The following is a 17,607-nucleotide window of genomic DNA, read 5'->3' as shown; positions in this document are numbered from 1 at the left end:
AGTAAATAAATGGCAATGTTGTAATTTATCATTTGTTTTTGTATGGAATAATTTTTTACATGTTTTATGCAGGTCTATGGAGTCAATGTCTCCAATTGAATTTGAGATTGTAAACATGTTAAAAGATATGCTAGATAACAACAATCATCTAGCTAAGTCATTCCGTTTTGCAAGGGATAGATTCAAGGAGTCTAATTCTGGTTATATTAAGTTAAAGTTGATTAGACGCAGGGATAGGGATGGCAGGAGATATAACCTACCAACAGCATCAGAGGTTGTAATTTTAGTTGTCGGTGATCTAGACGAGTCCTTGATGGAGAGAGATATAATCATTGAGACCAAATCAAATCACTTGAAAAGGATAGATGTAACACATCCTTTGTACATTGCTTTGCAATATCCTTTAATCTTTCCTTATGGTGAAGATGGATATAGGATTGGTATTGAAACTGCAGCTCGATACAACACTGATGGTTCCAAGAAACGAACTATAATTAGCATGAGAGAATTCTTTGCTTTTCGTTTACAAATGAGGCATCAAGAATCCCCAATTTTGCTAAGTTCGCGTAGGCTTTTTCAACAGTTTTTGGTTGATGCTTATACTATGGTTGAGGTTGATCGCCTGAATTATTTTCGATTCAACCAACCGAAACTAAGGGTGGAGAAGTACAAGTTATTACATGAATCATTGGTTAGAGGTGAAGCAAATGCCGTTGCAACTGGATAGCAAATTATACTTCCAAGTACTTTTACTGGTGGTCCACGATACATGTTTAATAATTGCAAGGATGCCTTTGTAATTTGTAAGTATTTTGGTTTCCCGAGTTTTTTTGTTACTGTGACGTGCAATCCTGAATGGAATGAGATAAAGAAGTTATTAAAAGAAACTGGTCTACGCGCCAAAGACCGGCCTGACATTATCTCTCGAGTCTTTAAGATAAAGCTCAACCAGTTAATCAGAGACTTTAAAGATGGTTCAATTTTTGGCAAACTATCTACATGTAAGTTAAAATAAATGATCTAATAAATAAGTATTTTTCTTAAGCTACAACTTATACCTTATTTGATTATTTTTATCATATTTGGCAGATGTTTGCACTATTGAATTTCAGAAAAGAGGTCTTCCACATGCACATATTTTATTGTTCATGCATCCTATTTCTAAACCTAAATCTGTAGATGATATTGACAAGTTGATATCTGCTAAGATACCTGACAAGAGAAGAAGACCAAAGTTATATGCAACAGTGGAGAAATTCAAGGTTCATGGCCCATGTGGTAAGTATAACAACAAGAGTCCATGCATGCTAAATGGTATATGTTCCAAATATTTTCCAAAACCATTTAGAGCTAGAACCATAATTGACGAAGCAGGTTTTCCAAAGTATAGGCGGCTTGATAATGGCAGAACAATAAGGAAGAAGAATGTCATCCTTGATAATTCCTACATTGTTCCATACAACCCATCACTTTTATTAAAATATGGTTGTCACATTAATGTTGAGCATACTTGCCAAACATCTGCAATCAAATACCTCTTCAAATATGTTTATAAGGGCAATGACCGAGTTACTGCTTCTTTTTACCAGACTTCAGAGGATGGTAACACTACCCCAATTGTTGATGAGATTCAAAACTATTATGATTGTAGATATATATCTTCAAGTGAGGCAGCTTGGAGATTATTTGGCTATGATATACAAGTTAAGGAACCTACTGTTATTAGGCTTCCGTTTCACTTACCTGAAGAGAATCCTATTATTTTTTCTGACTCGGAGAACATTGAGGATGTAACTAGGCGCACGAATGGAAAGCTCACAAAACTACAAGCATGGATGATTGCAAACAGGCAATACCCTTATGCTAATTCACTGACATATACTGAGTTTCCAACAAAATTTGTTTGGAAGGATGATATTTCAATGTGGTCTCCTAGAAAACAAGGATTCTCTATTGGGAGGTTAACTCATGTTCCACGTATGAATTCTGAGGATTACTACTTGCGTCTGCTACTTAATATTCAAAAAAGATGCAGAAGTTTTAATGATTTACGTATTCTTGAAGGTGTTCTATATAGCACATACAAGGAGGCATATTATGCACTTGGATTACTACAAGATGACAAAGAGTTTATTGATGCTATAATTAAAGCAAGCACATGGTTATCTACTAATTATGTTCGTGATCTCTTTGTTGTTTTACTCATCTCTTATAATATTTCATGCCCAGAATTAGTATGGGAAAAATGTTTCAATCAATTTTCTGAAGATATTTTGTCTTCTCAATGCCGACTTCATCGATCTCCAAGTAAATACATGGAAAAATTTACTTTTGTATATATTTATTATGTTGTTTATATCAATTAATATCAGTAACTTACTTTATTATGTGTATTTTAGATATGCAGTTAACTGATGAACAAATAGCGAACTTAACTCTCGCGAAGATTGAAGAGAAGATGCAAGCGAATGGCAGATCTCTTAAAGAGTTTAATAACACGCCATATCCATCTGATGAAGTCATTGATGGTCTTGATGACCACATCATAATGGATGAGTTAAACTTTGATCGAATATCTCTCAAACTCGAGCTTCAAAGATGCTTACAAACCATAACAGATGAACAACAAAATGCATTTGATAAGATTTTAAATGCTGTTAATAGTGGAATTTGTGGGTTCTTCTTCGTGTATAGTTATGGTGGTACTGGAAAGACTTTTCTATAGAGAACTCTTTCTACTGCTTTTAGAAGCAGTGGTCAAATTGTCCTCAATGTTGCTTCTAGTGGTATTGCTGCTCTTCTTCTTTCAAATGGACGTACTGCTCATTCTAGATTTAAGATTCCACTCAGCATAAATGAGGATTCTGTATGCCATATAAAACAAGAATCCTCACTAGCTAGATTGGTTTGTAAGGCCAAGCTTATTATATGGGATGAGGCACCTATGTTGAACAAGCATTGCTTTGAAGCTCTTGACAAATGTTTCAAAGATATTTGTACAATGAATCTTATTTTAATCCTGATTTACCCTTTGCTAGTAAAGTTGTTGTATTAGGAGGTGATTTCAGACAACTTCTACCTGTAATACTAATGGGCTCGTGATAAACTATTATTTTATGATTTATATTGTGTTTAATTGAGTGGTTTTTATCAAGTCTTTACCCACTTATTCATATGATTAGCATGATTTTATAATTCCTTCCTAGTATTGTTTATGGTTGAAAACTTGCTTCCTAAAAACCTTAAATTAGTACATTTTAATTCTCCTTTATTCCATTCGATGTTGTGACCCGTGTGTTAAGTGTTTCAGGCCTCATAGGGCAGGAATGGCTTAGAGAATGGAGAGGAAGCTTGCAAAAATGGAAGAAACACAAAAAACTAAGGAGATGACCAGCGAACACTGACGCGAACGCGTGGAATGAAGAAAATCACAGCGACATGAGCGCGTGCCTGACGCGTACGCATGGATTGAAGTCTGCACGAATAACGCGAACGCATGGATGACACGAACGTGTGACAAGGAAAATCGCTGAATCACGCGAATGCGTGGACGACGCGTACACGTGACCTACGCGATCTGCAAAAATAACAGAAAACGCTGGGGCGATTTCGGGCCGCATTTTAACCCAGTTTTCGGCCCAGAAACACATATTAAAGCGAGGGAATGTGAAGAGACTCAACACGCTTCGACACACCCATAGGCATCCACACACATTGAGATACATTGATATTAGGATTACTTTTAGTTTTAGATCTGAATCTAGATTCGCTTACATTGATAGTTTACGCTTTTGCTTTGGATTTTGGATGTTGAAGAATCATCACCTCCATCGAAGTTATTACTGTAAGACCCAGAATCTTTGAAAAGTCTTATTATGATCAAGTCTTAAATCATATGGTTATTTATAGCCTTAATTTCAGAAATTATTTTATTAAGGATAATTAAGGCAAGTTGTGATTTATTGAATTTGAGACAAGTTATGATTATTATCCAATTTGATAATTATTAGATTATTTTCTATAATTATATTATAAAGTTGGTAGTTGTGAAATAATAAAGATTTTTATATGATTTGGATTAAATAAGTAATATTTTAAATATTAATATTGTTATTTTGGAAAATAAAGGGTTTAATTATATTATTTCTAATTATTTTGATTTGGGCATTTTATGGAAAATAATTTGTAAGATTGATGAGCAAATAGTATTTTTCTATATGCAATTAGTGTTGGATTTAATTTGAGTTTCAAATTACTATACTCTCCCCAATTTCATTTGAAATTATAAAAATGTCCCTAACCCTAACTTTTGAAAATGAAACCCTAACCCAGTGACCCGTTACCCGACCCGGTTCCCTTTTACCCACACTCAGCCAGCAGCAGCAAATCTTCCCCCTCTATCCAATTTGATGCGCAGCCCTATCCTAAACACACTCACAGTTCCCTGAACCAGGGGAAGAGAAAGAACGAAAATGGAAAGAAAGGGGGAAGGAGGTCGCTGCCCAATCCGCGCCGCCATCGTCGCCCGTCCATGGAACCATGAGTCGCGCCTCTGTCACTAAGAGGAGGAGGGAGAAGGCGCGATGCTGGAGGAGCACGACCCGCTGTGCCGCCGTGGGTCCCTTGCCGTCGAGCTCGAAGGAGCAGGGGAGAACGACGCTGGGTTTGAGGGAGGCAGAGGTGGTGTGGCGCGAGGTGAGAGGCGAGCTGTTCGCGTTGCCGTTTACGCCACCGTTGCTGAGCCATAGCGCCGCCGCCGCCAGGTCTCACTGCTGTCCGTCGCCGTCCAAGGCAGAGAGAGTCACGATGGAGCTCCGTTTCTGCTTCTCTGGTCCGTCAAGAGAGGAGCTCATGGGTGGAGGAAGGCCAGTTCAGGGAGAGAACGCCGTTGAGTGAGGTAAACGCCTCTGCCATGCTTCTTGGTCACTGGTGGTGGAGCCGCGTCGCTGTCACCCATGGCTGCCGTTCTTACCGTTGCTCCATTTGGGATCCGGGTTGAGCACGCCGCCGTTGCCATTGGAAGCCGCTGCTGAGGCTAGGGTACCATGGTGGTTGCTAATGGAGTCGCCGTTGATGATTGCGAGCGGCTATGCTGATTCTGAGTCGCCGTGTCACTGCCAAAGTAAGGAAACTCACTGGAATAGCATCATCGGAGCTGCTGTTCAGCTGATGCCGCTGCCTGGGTTGCTGCGGTACGAGCTGCCGTTGATGGAGCTGCTATGTTCAGTGATTTCTGCAAGTTTCGACTTTTCGGTAAGGGTGTTAAATGTGTGGTTTCTGTCATTTTGGGTTTCGAGAAGATTTTGATGCTGCGTGGTTATTATAGTTGACCCACCGGAGCTTTTGGCCGCTACCGGAGCTGTTGCCGGGTCGGTCCGGAATCGCAGCTGCTTCATTTTGTTGTTTCCGTGAGTAATTATGTTTTGAAATCCTGCGTTAGTGTCACGTACGTGTGTTAAAGCCTTTACGATATTAATGTTCTTAAGATTTAGTAACTGAGGTTGCTTGTCGTAAATTAGAGCTGTTTGTGCTGCTGCGGAAATGTGTGGGGCTGTGCTTTGAAGCTGCCTTTGACTTCGGGTTGAGGCGAAAAGGACTCTGTGAGACGTTTGGATTATGAAATTTTGCGTTTTGAGGTAGGGGCGCTTTCCGAAAACTAGAGTTTATTATTGGAATTATTACATATGGGTACTGATGTGAGATATTGTGTATTTGGTGATTGTATCTGCCTTATGTATTATTTGATTGACTCGAATGACTATGGATGTTGGTTTAGCTGAATTGTTGTGTGGCTTATGAAATGTAATGCTTGAAGTTGATTCTTTAAAGATTTGAAATAAGTTTAATCCGTCGAGGATTGGTTTGAATTGAGTCAATTATTTTGATGATGTGAAAGATAGAATACTCTTGAAATTCAGCCTGGGTTGCTTTAACTGATTTGGTTTTAATAAATGATTTATTGCTGAACCGATTCTTTAAAGCTTTAGAAATGAGTTAAATCGGTTGATATTGAGTTGATTTCTGAAATGGTTTCCTTGAGATATGCCACTAAGGCGACTGTTGGATTTAGCTTGCTTTTGAATTGATTTCTGGTTTGGAACTGTTGAAAAGGAATGAGAAACGGTTTAGTTGGGACCCGAACCGGGTGGCAAAAGTCCAAGTTTTAGGGGAGGTGCTGCCGAAATTTCTATAAAATCCGAGTCTTTATTGAATGTTGTCTGGAAAAATGATGAGTTAAAGACTTCTACTATTTTATTTGAATTATCAAGAAAAGGATGATTCATACTTTTGAAATGAATTATTAAAGAGAAAATTGTGATTTAGTCTTGCTTCTTAAGAAAGGCATTCTATCTCTTTCAGGAGAAAGTTATTTAGATGAAACTTGTGTTTTAAAGCTATTTGAATGTGAAAAGGGTTTATGCCTTTGAATTTGACTTGGGGGTTTCAATTAAAGAAGTTTCAATGACTTTGAAAGAACCTGAATGTCTATTGACAAGTTTTATTTTGAAATGTTTTGAGAAAGGTTTTAAGTACACTTTGAACTCTGAACTTTTGCAAGACTAAAACAATTTTGAACAGTTGAAACGCTTTAGAATTTATCATGGGGGTTGAAGCTGGTTTTGCCTAAGTAATGGAAATGGCTTTGAAAGAAGTAAATGATTACGTGACTCGGTTCGGCTTAGATCCTATTTTATTACTCAAATCGGAAAGCCAAGGTTTTAATGATTTTAAATGAATTCGGCGAAATGAGTTATGCTATTCTCCCCTAAAGACTTGGGACTCTGCCGAGAAACTTTTGTTATAAAATCCCATTGTTGGATGGGTGATTTTGAATATCTCAAAGAGGCTTTTAACTTGCCATGATTATGGAAGTTTTGAAAAGAGGATGCCGAGAGTGGCAATGTTTTAAAAAGGGAATTTACCTTGAGTAAAAGTGGCTTATGAGCCTGAGATGATTTGAGAAATGAGATCTTTAAAGCCAAGGCTGAAAAGAGTTGAAACTTGATTTCAAAGTGAAATGAATTGAGAAAATGATTTATGGCTTAAATGCCGATTTCATAAATATGATGATTTTGAATGGTGGAAGTGTTGTTTTATTATGAGCCGGAATGGCTATGCATGATTATGAATATTGACTGGTTCTGGATTGAACCGTGAGCCGGAATGGCTGTGTGTGATTATCAATATTGGCTGGTTCTGGACTGAACCGTAAGCCGGATGGCTGAGATGGATGTTGATCCATGGATGAGAATGAATGCATGTATATGCTGAATTATTGATAATTGTGATTTTTTCACTTCCACTATTGGAGATGAGGGTTTCCCTGGGTAGTAGCAATGGCTAGCCACCATGTGCTCCAGGTTGAGACTCGAAGCTCTGTTAACCCAATGTCGTAAGTGTGGCCGGGCACTGTGAAAGGCCCGGATGAGCTCGCCCCCATAAATATTCACCAGTGATGGTGATGGATAAATATTCACCAGTGAGGGTGATGGATATGGATCATGATTATGATCAAGTTTATGATGAGTATAACTCGAGTTAGGAATGCACGACAGAGGGACAGTCCAATGGTTAGCTACCAGGACTTGTCGGGTTGGCTCTATAACCGACAGATGATATCATCAGCCACTAGGGACAGGCATGCATCATATGCATTTGTGTGACATTGGTTGGGTGTGCATATTATACTTGGTTTGCCTATGTGATTAATTGCTAACTGTTCTACTTGTAATAACTGTTTGTTTGTGCTTGAACTTCCTATCTGTGCTTGCATCTGGGACTCTGTTTGATTGCGGTGATTGGTTGTTGGTTGGATTGCTTGGGCCTAGGGCCATGGTTGGAAAGAGATGAACTGATGGTTGATTTCAGTTTTGTGTTCCTGGTTTGGAATAAAATTATGAAAGGCTATTTTGGTTCTGCATAGATAAACCGTTTTGAAAGGCTTTTGAGTTTTTGAGAATTGAACGGTTCTTCTTTCCGAAAAGATTTCCGACTTTACTTTCATTGTAAACCGTTGTTTTTGAAAAGAGGCATAAGACGGTTATGAATCACTGGTGCGGTTATCTTCATGTATCCTATTACAGTAATTCCCAAAAACCCTCTACTGAGAACCCTTTCGAGGATGATGTTCTCACCCCCCCACATTTTTTCCCTTTCAGGATATGGGCGCAGAAGTTACGAAGAGCTTATTTAATTGTTGTTGTGATGCTCTGTATTGTTTTAGTTATGATTTACTGCACCCTCGCCTTTATCTTGATATAATCTGTAAGAGGGATAGGAATTGTATTGATTATTGTTTGTAATATTATTTATATATATTTATGTATATATATGGATGTACTCTTTATGAGTTGTTGTAAGTTGAATGGTATTTATGGATGTACGTTATCGAACGAAAGTATCTTTGGGAGCGGTATTGCGGTTTAAAAATTTAAACAGGCTCATATTTTAGTATTAAATAGTATAATTGTCGTCGTAATGTCCGAGCTATCAGAGTCGCGCAGCCGGAAGTGTGAGCTTTGGTAGTTAGGGTGTTACAATTACTTTAGTTTGTTTCCTTATTCCTTTGTTCTTTTCAGTTGATCATTGACCCTATTCAAATAAGTATGTTGCATTTTGGATTTATTAATACATAGAATTGCTTTTACTTTTAATTAATTTTAAATTTCAATTTTTTTTATTTTATTTTATTTTATTATGTCTTCTTATATTTTTATGAATATTAAATCCATGTCAATGGAGTAGATTTTCTACTTGACATGGGGGTTGATTAAGAGAAGACACTTGAGTCGGAATACTCAAGTGCTTAGTTAAATTGGACATCGTTGGCTAATTCTATATCTACTAACGCTAGACTTTCTCAAAGAAGAGGACTAAGAATTGCGAATAAGAGTTAGTTCAATCACTTGACCTCCCTTTATTTATTAAGGGTTAACTAAGTGAAAACAACAACCTCTTTACACTACACTTGAGAAAATTCCAACAAGGATAGAACTTCCAATTAATCAATTCCCCAGTCAACACTTTTTATATTAATAATAATTCTTAGTTTTATTGCTTTAATTTACGATTATTTTAATCACTCATTATCCAACTCAAACCTTCGGGAAAATTTCTGATTAATAAATTAGCACTCTTTCCTGCAACTCGTTGGGAGACGACCTGGGACTCATACTCCCAGTATTTTTAATTCTAATTTTGTGACAATCCTTTTTAAATTGAGAAGGCAGATCCTAGCTTGTTGAGAACTGTACTTGCAACATATTCTGTATTTTGAATTCTTAACTGGTCAATTTCCGCACCCATCAATTTTTGGCGCCGTTGCCGGGGAGTTGCAATAGTGTACTAGATTATTAATTAGTGTACATATTTTCATTTAATTGCATATTTTATTTTTATTTTTGTTACCATGAGCTATATGTCTTTCTCATTGAATGACGCGTTCATTGCCTGAGCTTAGCCGCTTTTTATCCTGAAATTGAAAGAACTCTTTCACGTATTAGGCGAGCTCGACGTTGGTTAGCCTCTGAGGGTGGTGAAGTGATTATTATCGATTCACCAGTCTCATCTGAGGGTAAATCTGAACCGCCATCTGAGAGCGAGACAAGCTCCTTTACTATTGATTCAGTTGATTCACGTGCAGGTAACATGGCAACACCTAGGAGGATTGCTCTCCAGGAAGCTGGAGCCCCAGATTTTACACTGCAACCTTACCAAATGCATCACCCAACTCTAGCTGCAGATTTTGAACTAAAGATTGTACTAATCAACTTGATGCCCAAGTTTCATGGCTTACCTACTCAAGAGCCTATTAAGCACCTTAGGAATTTCCAGATAGCCTATTCTACTGTTAGGCGTAATGGTGCAGATGAAACTTATATTCTGTTAACTGCCTTCCCATTTTCTCTTGAAGGAAAAGCAAGGGAGTGGTACTACTCCCAACCTGAAGTGACTGTTACCAACTGGGATACGCTTAGGAGAGAATTTTTGAAAAAATACTTTCCATCTGAAGTCACAGATAGACTGAGAAAAGAAATCTTCTGCATTATTCAAGGTGAATCGGAGACTCTCTATGAGTACTGAGAGCGTTTTAAGAACCTTCTAGACGCATGCCCCCATCACATGATTGATAGACTAGTATTAATCAGCTACTTCACTCAAGGCATGAACCCCCAGGATAAGACTACACTGGATGGTGCTAGTAATAGGTCTATGAAAAAGTACAGGACCGCAAATGAAGCATGGCAACTGATCAGTGACTTAGCTGAGTCCACTAGGAATCACAAGCCGAGGCGCAGCCATTCAAAAGCTATTACAGAGATCTCCTCTAGCGTTGAAACTACTGCTCTTACCCAGAGTATATGTGAAATGACCAACCTACTGAAACAGATGCAGTTAAATCAACAACAAGCACATAAAGCTCAGCCTCCCCCACCACAACAAAGCCAACAGTTGGTTCCATAAAGAGTATGCAGGATCTGTGCTGATTATAGTCATTATACTGATGAATGTCCGCAGCTCCAACAGGAAGACAACACTGTGGCAGCCACTCATAACTTCTATGACCGCCCAATTCAAGGATATAATCAACAAGGTGGCAACTTGATAAACCCCATTTGTAGGGTTTATCTTGTGCTTGATTTAGGAGATTTTATAACCTTTTACCCACATTTATTCAATGAAATAGCATGGTTTCATGATTATCTCCTAAGTTGTGCTTAAGTGTGAAAACATGCTTTCTAGATCTTTAATTAGCTAAATTTAATTCACCTTTGATTCCACTAGATGTCTTGATTTGTTTGTTAAGTGATTTCAGGTTGAAAAGGCTAGGAATGAATCAAAGGAGTGAAGAGGAAAGCATGCAAAATGGAGAACTCATGAGGAAATGAAGGAATCGCAAAAGCTGTCAAGCCGACCTCTTCGCACTTAATTGATCATAACTTGAGCTATAGAAGTCTAAATGATGCTGTTTTAGTTGTGTTGGAAAGCTAACATCCGGGGCTTCAAAATGATATAAGATTTGCCATAGTTGCATTGTGGATAGGGGCACGCACATGCACGGTACGTGTACATGCCGATGGTTGCACATGATTCACTTAATGCAACTCGTGGCCAGCGATTTTAAAAGCCTTGTGGGCCCAATCCAACTCATTTTTTATGCTATTTTAGCCAATGATTGAAGGGAAATTAACACACTTTTGATCACTAGTCATAGTTTAAGTTTTAGAATTAGTTTTAGTTAGTTTTAGAGAGAGAAGCTCTCACTTCTCTCTAGGATTAGAATTAGGATTAGGTTTAGTTCTTAGATCTAGATTTAATTCATGTTTTGATTTACTTTTCCCTTACAATTTCTTGTTCCTCTAATCTTCCTCTCTCTAATTTTGTATTTCATTCTTGTAATTACTTACTTTGTTGTTGATTCACTCTTTCTTCTCCTATTTTCTTTTAATTCAATTTGAGGTAATTCATGTAGATCTTATTTTCTTTAATTGTTGTTGTTGATTCTTTGCAATTAGTTGTTGTTAGATTTTGCTCTTGTTGTAGATTTACTATGCTTTTCTTTTATGCCTTCCAAGTGTTTGATGAAATGCTTGGTTGGATTTTAGTATAGATTTTGTTCCTCTTGGCCTAGGTAGAGTAATTAGTGACGCTTGAGTTATCTAATTCCTTTGTTGATTGATAATTAGAAGTTGCTAATTGATTTGGATACCACTAAAGCTAGTCTTTTCCTTGGGAGTTGGCTAGGACTTGTGGAATCAAGTTGATTCATCCACTTGACTTTCCTCCATGGTAGAGGTTAACTAAGTGGTAGCAATGGACAATTTATGGTCACAATTGAGGAGGATAACTAGGATAGGACTTCTAATTCTCATTCCTTGTCAAGAGCTTTTCTAGTTGTTAGTTTATTTTTTTTTGCCATTTACATTTTATGTCTAATATCTCAAAAATCCCAAAACAATCCATAACCAATAACAAGAACATTTGTTTGCAATTCCTAGGGAGAATGACCCGAGGTTTGAATACTTTGGTTTATAATTTTAGGGGTTTGTTACTTGTGACAACCAAATTTTTATATGAAAGGATTAGTGTTGGTTTAGAAACTATATTGCAACGAGCTTTCATTTGTGAATTCTAAACCGTCAAAAATCTCGTTCATCACAACTACAACCAAGGTGGAAACTATAACTAAGGATGGCAAGACAACTCCAACCAAGGTTGGAGGGACAACTATAACAGAGGAGGCAGATATTATAATGGAAACCAAAGGTAGAATAACAACAACAGACAGCAAAATCAGAATCAACTGTACAGAGCACCTCACCTGAGACAATCTCAAGGATCCCAGCATAACCAACAACAAGTTCCCCAGATCACCTATCCTAATTCCTCATCAAATGACGAGATGCTTCGTCTCTTGCACAAGGACAACAAGATATACAGACACAGCTAAACTCTACTTTAAATGGTCTGAATGCCACTTTACAAGCTCTTGCCTCCAGGATAGATTCACTACCCAATCTCATTAATCAACCTTTAAACTCCAGTGGAATTCCTTCTCAACCCCTACCTAATCCCAAAGGTGGCATTGATAAACCACTATTTTATGGTTTATATTATGTTTAATTGTATAGTTTTATCATGATCCTTACCCACTTATTCATTAAAATAGCATGCATTTGTATTTCCTTCCTGAAATTATTGCATGATTGAAAACTGCTTCCTAGAGACTTTTAATTATGCATTTTAATTCTCCTTTATTCCATTCGATGCCGTGATCTGTGTGTTAAGCATTTCAGGCTTTATAGGGCATGAATGAGTTGGAGATTGGAAAGGAAGATAGCAAAAATGGAAGAAACACAAGAAATTGAGGAGATAACCAGCGAGAAGTGACGCGGTCGCATGGCTCACGCGACCGTGTGGAAGAGGAGAAATCGCAGTGATGCGACCGCATGGCCCACGCGACCGCGCGGAATGGAAAAGCACAAGCGACGCGGAGGCGTGGATGACGCGAACGCGTGGCAGGGGAAAACGCAAATGACGCGTCCGCATGGATGACGCGATCGCGTGACATGCGCGATCTGCATAATCTGCAGAATTCACTGGGGGCGATTTTGGACCCTATTTTGACCCAGTTTTCGGCCCAGAACAGCAGACTAGAGCCAGAGAACATACAGAAACCAGGGAGAACATTCATTCTACACAGTTTTAGTTTTAGATCTAGTTTACTCCTCCTCTAGGTTTTCTCTCTACACATTCATAGTTCTTAGGATTTAATTTTCTCTTACTTTTTAGCATTGGAACACTGAGAAGAGTTATCACCTCATCAAGATTTCGTCATCCTAGTTCGTTTTCTTTACTTGATTTTACTCTTCCATGTTCCTTGCTTTGTTTAATTTTACTATTGGAATATTTTTAGGATTATTTAATACAAGGATCACTTTTATTTTTAATTGACTATTCCAATTTTTAATTACAATGTCTTTCTTTAATTCCCTTTCATATGCTATGAATTTTATATTCACAATGAGCGAGTAGTTTCCTAACTTGATGGGGAGTTGATTGAAAGGAACCCTTGGGTTGGAAAGCCTAAAAGAAAAATTGTAATTGGGTTTATGGTTGGATTGCCTTCTAGTCACTAACACTAATCTCTTTTAATTAAGTGGATTGCAACTTGTGAACAGACGTAGCATTCCAACTTGTTTGACTTTCCCTTACCTAGTAAAGGATAACTAGACAGGACAACCTTTAATTGTCAATTAATCTTGAGAGTATTCCAACAATAATAGGGAGTCCAACTAATCAACTCCCAGTCAAGGCTTTTATTTACATTATTCAAATTCACCAATTTAATTTCCTGTTTACTCAATTCAAACCTTTTTGAAAACATCTGATTAATAAAATAGCACACTTTTCTGCAACTCGTTGGGAGACGACTTGGGACTCATACTCCCAGTATTTTAATTTCAATTTTCTGTGACACCTTTTTAAATTGATAGGCAGATTTTTGGCGAGTTAAGAACTATACTTGCAACGCATATAAATCAACAATTTTTAATTCGCTAATTTCTGCCCGCATCAGGCATCAATGCCATCACTTTGAGGTCTAGAACCACACTACAAAAGAGGAACCATGAGGAGACAAGCCCACCAGAACACGCCTCAACTGAGAATGTAGTGGAAGTGGAAGATGCTGAAGAGGAAGAGGACGTACAAGACATAGTTGAAGAAGAAGCAGTTCAACCACAGAATGAAGCACCAAAGGATGCAAAGGCTGCAAGTAACGCCATTCCTATCCCATTTCCACATCTTGCAAAGAAATCCAGGAAGCAGATGGAACTTGATCCCAAAATGGTAGAAATATTCAAAAAGGTTGAGGTAAATGTTCCCCTTTTTGATGTCATTCAGCAGGTACCTAAATACGCAAAGTTTCTAAAAGATTTGTGCATACATAAAGATAAAATTAATGAATTAGAAACTATTACTTTAGGTAGTTCTATATCTGCTTTAATGGGGGGTATACCTGAAAATGTAGTGATCCAGGTCCATGTATGGTTAACTGTACCATAGGAGGTGTAATATTTTCTGACTGCATATGTGATTTAGAAGCGTGTGTTAGTATAATGCCATTGTCTATATATGATACTTTGAGCAGATAAAAGCATTATTACAGTAGTTAGAATTACTGAAGATGTATTAGTGAGCATTAAGGGGCTCACATTTTCTATTGACTTCTATATCCTGGAACTGTAGCTGAAGATCATTCTATCTTCCAGTGCGACATTATTGATGAAACTGTAGCTGAAGTTCAACAAGAAGAAATAGAAGAAAAGCACATGGAGCAAGGTCCAAGTGTGGGGACACCTTCTGAACACAATGAGGATACTTTACCATTATCACTAGCTCCGAATGATCCAGAGCCTAGCTATGAGCAGAAATTAGAATTAAAGCCCCATCCTCCACACCTCAAGTATGCTTACCTTGAGGATAATCAGAAATTTCCAGTTATCATTGCAAGAGAACTTACCTCTCAACAAGAAGAGCAACTGCTCAGTGTGCTGAGAAAACATAAGAAAGCAATTGGATGGAGTTTGGCGGATATAGTAGGCATCAGTCCACAAGTTTATGAGCATAGAATATTCTTAGAAGAGGGAGCAAAGCCTATCCGTCAGCCTCAAAGAAGATTGAATCCCACCATCTTAGAAGTTGTCAAGAAGAAAGTGACCAGGCTACTTGAAGCAGATATCATTTACCCCATCTCAGACAATGAATGGGTCAGTCCAGTACAAGTAGTGCCCAAGAAGTCTGGAGTCACAACAATTAAGAATGAGCACGGAGAGCTCCTAACAACTAGAGTGCAGAATTCATGGAGAGTTTGCATTAACTATAGGCGTCTCAACCAAGCCACTTGCAAGGATCATTACCCGTTGCCATTTATTGATCAGATTCTTGATCGCCTGTCAGGTAAATCTCATTATTGTTTTTTAGATGGTTATACAGGATATTTTCAAATTCATATAGCTCCTGAAGATCAGGAGAAGACCACTTTTACATGTCCCTTTGGAACGTATGCTTATAAAAGAATACCTTTTGGCTTGTGTAATGCACCTGCTACTTTCCAAAGATGTATTATGAGTATCTTTTTAGATCTTATTGAGAACTGTATGGAAATTTTTATGGATGATTTTAGCATATATGGTGATTCATTTAGCCTTTGCTTGGATAGTTTATCTAGAGTATTAGACAGGTGTGTTAGTACAAACCTTGTGTTAAATTTTGAGAAATGTCACTTTATGGTAAAACAAGGAATTGTACTAGGACATGTTGTGTCTAATACTGGTATTTCTATAGATCCAACAAAGGTGGACGTCATTTCTAGTTTACCTTACCCCTCCTCCGTGAGGGAAGTCCGTTCGTTCCTTGGCCATGCAGGTTTTTATAGGAGATTCATTAAGGACTTTAGTAAGGTAGCGTTGCCTTTATCCAGATTGCTGCAGAAAGATATTGAGTTCGAGTTCAGTAAGGATTGCATGCAAGCGTTTGATACGCTAAAGATCGCCCTGACTCAAGCCCCAATTGTGAGAGGACCAGACTGGAACCAGCCATTTGAAATTATGTGTGATGCTTCCAACTATGCAGTAGGAGCGGCGCTGGCTCAGTGCGAAGGTAAGGATCCTTTTGTAATTGCTTATGCATCTAAGACTTTAGATGCTGCTCAATCTAATTACACTACTACTGAAAAAGAGCTTCTTGCTATTGTTTTTGCTCTGGATAAATTCTGAGCCTATTTACTTGGTACTAAGGTAGTAGTATACTCAGACCATGCAGCTCTAAAATATTTATTAGCTAAAAAGGAGTCCAAACCAAGGCTAATACGTTGGATACTGCTGCTGTAAGAATTTAATTTAGAAATTAAGGATAGGAGTAGTAACCAGAATCTAGTGGCAGACCACTTGAGTCGTCTTGAGCACATTAAGGATGATTCAACTCCTATAAATGATACTTTCCCATTTGACAGCTTACATGGAGTATCTGAAGTAATTCCTTGGTATGCACATGTAGCTAATTATCTAGTTAGCCACACTTTTCCTCCAAATTTCACTAAGCATCAAAGAGACAAGCTGAAAAGTGAGTCTAAATATTTTATATGGGATGATCCATATTTGTAGAGGTATGGTGCTGACCAGGTAATTAGACGGTGTGTGCCTCAATCAGAATTCCAGTCCATTTTAGAGGCCTGCCACTCATCTGAGAGTAGAGGACATTTTGGCCCTCAAAGAACAGCTAGAAAAATTCTAGACGGTGGATTCTGGTGGCCTACTCTTTTTAAAGACGCTGCTAAATTTTGTAAATCTTGTTCCCCTTGCCAAAGGTTTGGTAATATATCCAAGAGGGATGAGATGCCACAACAGATTATGCTTTTCTATGAAATTTTTTATGTTTGGGGCATTGACTTCATGGGTCCATTTTCAAATTCTAATGGTTACTTTTATATATTGTTAGCTGTAGATTATGTTTCTAAATGGGTGGAAGCAATTCCTACCCATAATGATGATGCTAACACTATTGTTTCCTTTGTTAGAAGCCATATTATTTGTCGTTTTGGATCACCACAAGCAATCGTGAGCGATCAAGGCACTCATTTTTGTAACAGGAGACTAACAGGATTACTTAAGAGGCATGGGATAATTCACAAAGTAGCAACAGCTTACCATCCCCATACCAATGGGCAAGCAGAAGTCTCTAACAGAGAGATAAAGCGTATTCTGGAGAAGATTGTAAAACCTAATAGGAAGAACTGGAGTGCTAGGCTACAAGATGCACTCTGAGCATATAGAACAGCATACAAGACACCCATTAGGATGAGCCCCTTCCGCTTAGTATACGGAAAGGCTTGCCACCTTCCAGTAGAGGTGGAACACAAGGCTTTCTGGGCTGTGAGGGAGTGCAACATGAATCTTGAAAAAGCTGGTGCTGAAAGAAAGCTGCAACTAGCAGAACTGGAGAACCTTCGCCTAGAAGTATATGACAACTCCAGGAGATACAAAGAAAAGATGAAGGCTGTCCATGACAAGCACATAAAAAGGAGAGAATTCAGACCAGGAGAGT

The 17,607-nt window shown here is 38.1% G+C and overlaps 1 protein-coding gene across 1 annotated transcript; it reads left to right on the top strand.

The window, feature by feature from the left end:
• The first annotated feature begins 769 nt into the window (after nt 1-769).
• Nucleotides 770-4,896, top strand: LOC148581409 (uncharacterized). Its single transcript, XM_088492372.1, has 5 exons — nt 770-1,001; nt 1,090-2,307; nt 2,400-2,688; nt 2,785-2,866; nt 4,441-4,896. The coding sequence occupies exons 1-5, from the start codon at nt 770-772 to the stop codon at nt 4,894-4,896; spliced, it is 2,277 nt and encodes a 758-aa protein (XP_088348498.1).
• Nucleotides 4,897-17,607: the final 12,711 nt, after the last annotated feature.

Source organism: Arachis ipaensis, chromosome B10 (assembly GCF_059453495.1).
Source record: "Arachis ipaensis isolate K30076 ecotype BB chromosome B10, ASM5945349v1, whole genome shotgun sequence".
Taxonomy (NCBI): domain Eukaryota; kingdom Viridiplantae; phylum Streptophyta; class Magnoliopsida; order Fabales; family Fabaceae; genus Arachis; species Arachis ipaensis.
This window is presented reverse-complemented; position numbering and strand designations above follow the sequence as displayed.